At 30.2% G+C, this 3,578-nt stretch overlaps 1 protein-coding gene across 2 annotated transcripts in view; it reads right to left on the bottom strand.

Moving 5' to 3' along the window:
- Nucleotides 1–158: 158 nt before the first annotated feature.
- ITGAV (integrin, alpha V) overlaps nt 159–3,578 on the bottom strand; it is an 87,878-nt gene continuing 84,458 nt past the window's right edge. Inside the window, exons 29-30 of one of the 2 annotated variants that reach the window (XM_012663651.1) lie at nt 2,982–3,104; nt 159–2,704 (exon numbers count right to left, since the gene is read on the bottom strand). In XM_012663651.1, the coding sequence (XP_012519105.1) occupies nt 2,609–2,704; nt 2,982–3,104 (219 nt within the window). In that variant the 3' untranslated portion in view covers nt 159–2,608. The remainder of the gene's footprint in view (nt 2,705–2,981; nt 3,105–3,578) is intronic. The other variant, XM_012663652.1, reaches the window with a different exon arrangement.

Below are 3,578 nucleotides of genomic sequence, written 5' to 3'. Positions count from 1 at the left end.
AATATTATGTGTTAATGAGAATTAACTATGAAGTAGTTTCATAACATAGGTAGAATTGTGGCAATAGTATTTTGACTAATTGTTTTGCTTTCCAGAATCATTGAAAACTTAATCAGAATTGTAATGATAATTAATCATGAAAGAAAGGTAAAGGGAGGAATGACCCTAACACAAATGTTTCTCAAAATATCAATTCTGAAATAAATACGCATATAACAAATTAGTATCCGCATCAGTATTTTTTACCAATGTCAAATGCTTTAAATATCCTCTAGCTCATTTACATTTTTTAAAAACCAAATGAGATTATGAGAATTTTATCCTTCAAAATGGATTTTAATTCTCAATAAATCCCAAATATAGTAATATTTAAAATGTTTGGAGATTAAAATTGTTTTCATAGTACATTTTTGATATTTAATCAAATACATTCACATGATACTTTAAAGTAAAAAGAATCCCAACATTTTTCTCAGAGAAAAGGCTTTCAAATTATACTTCTCCATATTTTTGTAGAGATATAAATTTTTATCTTTTGAAAGAAAAGCAACACTATTGCTTAAAACTACACTTCACAAAGGAAATTAAGGACATCATATTAATTTCCAATTACAGCATCTTCAATTTCCAATACAAGATTATGCCTTGAGATGGAGGCCATTAAAGGAACAGATGATGCAAAAGCAAACACTAACACTTTTATCCAAGAGTGAATTTCTATCCAACATATTTTCAGGAATGACTACTATTAGGTGGGAAAACAGACAAGATAAAATTTGTTACAGACTAGCTTAGTGACTGGTGGCAGGCAACCCTTGGCTCTAGGATAAACATATTTTTTTTCTTAAGGAATTTTAAGTTTATGGTAATAAAAATACTTATTGCATATGATTAAACTCTTTCAAGCTACTAATAAAATCTATACTCCAAAAGCCATTGATTTTGAAATTCACTAAAGCTAAATATAGGGTCTTGTCTATGTTCCACCTTGTATAACTCAACTAAATGTGCTTTTATTTTATGAATATATTCTCAAGATTAGCACAGTCACTATACATGGAACGCTAAAACAAAACATGGCAAGATAAATTTCAATTATTTTTACAACATAGAAAAACAGTCAATGATTTAAGGGAAATATTTATCATTGCCTAATAAGGACAATAGTTAAAAATTTTCTCTCAATTTCTAATGCACAATAGGATGTAATTGCACAAAAATAGGTATAATTGATAGTCATTCCCAGGCCTTTAGGAACTGTGAATAAATCACTTATTCTACTAGAAGATTCACCATCCTACAGGCATATAAAACTACAACTTGCCACCTATGCAGCTTTTATAAAAAATCCTAGAAAAGTAATTTATGTTAACAAACCTAAGAAAGCTTTTCAATAACTTGAACTACTTATAAAAATACCTTTTAAAAGTTATTCTGATAGCTGAGACTGGTTTTACACATTACCTTGCTTAAAGTGAGGTAACATTCATGTAAGTAACATTATGCTATTGCTAGAAGTAAACCAGTGAGCTACCTTAAGAGTTTTGATTCTAAGCATTTCTCATGGGGTAGGGGGGAGAGATCCAGGTTCCCATAAGTTGTAAAGATTCCTCATTGATCTTGACCCATTCTCAGTAAAGTTTAGAAATATAAGGAAAAATACATGGATAGGAGGAAAATAAATTAATACCAACTAAAACTCTGCTCTACTCTAAGAATGTACTCCTATATTAATAAGCAACTATCTCAAAGAACTACACAGTACTTTAATTAAAATGTTCTTTTTTGTATTGCAAATAGCCAAACTAAAACAATGGAATAAATATACTTTGGAAATTATTTTCAACTCTGTATGGTTTTCAGTATCACAATACTCAGGGAAAATTAAACTATTACACAAATGAGGCATTTGTGATTCTAGAACTAATTTTTAGTATAGATTGGCTTAAAGGATTTGACATAAAACAAACTATACAAGGTAAAATGTAATAAAATAAACTGAGGATTAAATATAAATAAAAATTCAATAGCATCTACCCAATTTTCATATTCATTTCATATTGTACCTTTGCTATCACAGGCAAGAATTCTGATGGTATCATGCATGTTTTTTAAGTTCTACCATATAGGTAATATTAAAATCCAAGTTCATGCAGTTATAAAGTCTTTAGTAGCTTGAAAAGTCAACTGTAGTGTAATGTATATTAAGTACCTGCACAAAAGATGTGGATGCTAATGTCTAAATTTGGGTTGCTTTAAAACAACAACAAACAGCAAAATCCAACATACTAAATAAGAAACAATAATTGTAGGAGGTACTATTCTATATAAAGTAGTAATTCAGGCACTAACTGTCTTATGTACATTGAATAAGAGATATCACTGGAAATTTTATTATTTAAATACCTAAAAAGACAAGTTGCTGTATGTGTATTAAACGTATGTCTGAACTTATTTATAAAGAGAAGATTGACAAATATTGTTCTCATTTTGTGGTTAATGCCAATGGGCATGATCAGCAACACAATCCGGGAATTTTATTCCTCATGAAGGAGATTTAAATCTATAATGAAGTTGGTAATTCTGATGGTATGTTGCATAAAATCAGTTAAGTTTCTGAGTTTCCTTCACCATTTTCGTGAGGTTGAAGCTGTTCCCTTTCTTGTTCCTCTTGAGGTGGCCGGACACGTTTAAAAAAGCCCATCTGTCAGTTGAAGAAAAACCAACATTATTGTCACATCAGTGTAGAATTATAAAAATAATTTTTGAGTGACTATATTATCACCAAGAAAATTTAAGCAGCACTTCATACATTTTCTCTTCTCTCAAATAATAAGTAATGCTCATCATATATCATCATTATGGGTCCCTTTCTTCCTTCCCTTACTTTTTTATTCTTCTTTCTTTCCCTCCCTCCCTTCTCCTTTTCTTCAGCTTTCCCTCTCTCCCTCTTTCCCTCTCTTTCTAAGTCCATTACTTACCCTGTACATTACAAATACCAAAAGAGCCAGTAACAACAATCCTGCTAGAACTGCTAAAATGATCACCCACACAGGTACAGGCATGGGTGCTGGTTGAATGCCCCAAGTGACATTAGTGGTAACCTATTGAGGAAAAAAAATTTGTAGCTTTAAAAAGAGTTCACTGACTTAATCAACAAATATTTGAGTGACTGTTATATTTTTATTTTAATGATATTCACATTATGTTCTTTTCTTGCATATAATTTAGTGATCTCATATTTGATATCTATAGCATGCACATATGCACATAAAACTCCAAATGACAGGTTAACTTCTGATTGCTTCTGAAATGATTTTTAAATAATCCAACCCAGTTTATGCTGTGCTGATCCCATTTTTAATCTTTAAAGATCTTCAAAATGCCTCACTTGTTGCAGTTAATTTCCAACTTTTTAACTTCCTAATTTAGTATATACCAAGAAATCTCTTACATAGAACAAGATGCTAAAGTAGAAGTTCTAGCTTTAATAATTCTGGGGTGGAGGAGTAAAATAATAATATTAAACTAGGGTATAATTTTATCAAATAACTTCATTACTTTAAATTATCGAAATA

The sequence above is a fragment of the Propithecus coquereli genome, unplaced genomic scaffold (genome assembly GCF_000956105.1).
Source record: "Propithecus coquereli isolate 6110/MARCELLA unplaced genomic scaffold, Pcoq_1.0 Scaffold82, whole genome shotgun sequence".
Lineage (NCBI taxonomy): Eukaryota > Metazoa > Chordata > Mammalia > Primates > Indriidae > Propithecus > Propithecus coquereli.
The sequence above is the reverse complement of the archived record's forward strand: the minus strand, read 5'-3'. Positions and strand labels throughout refer to the sequence as shown.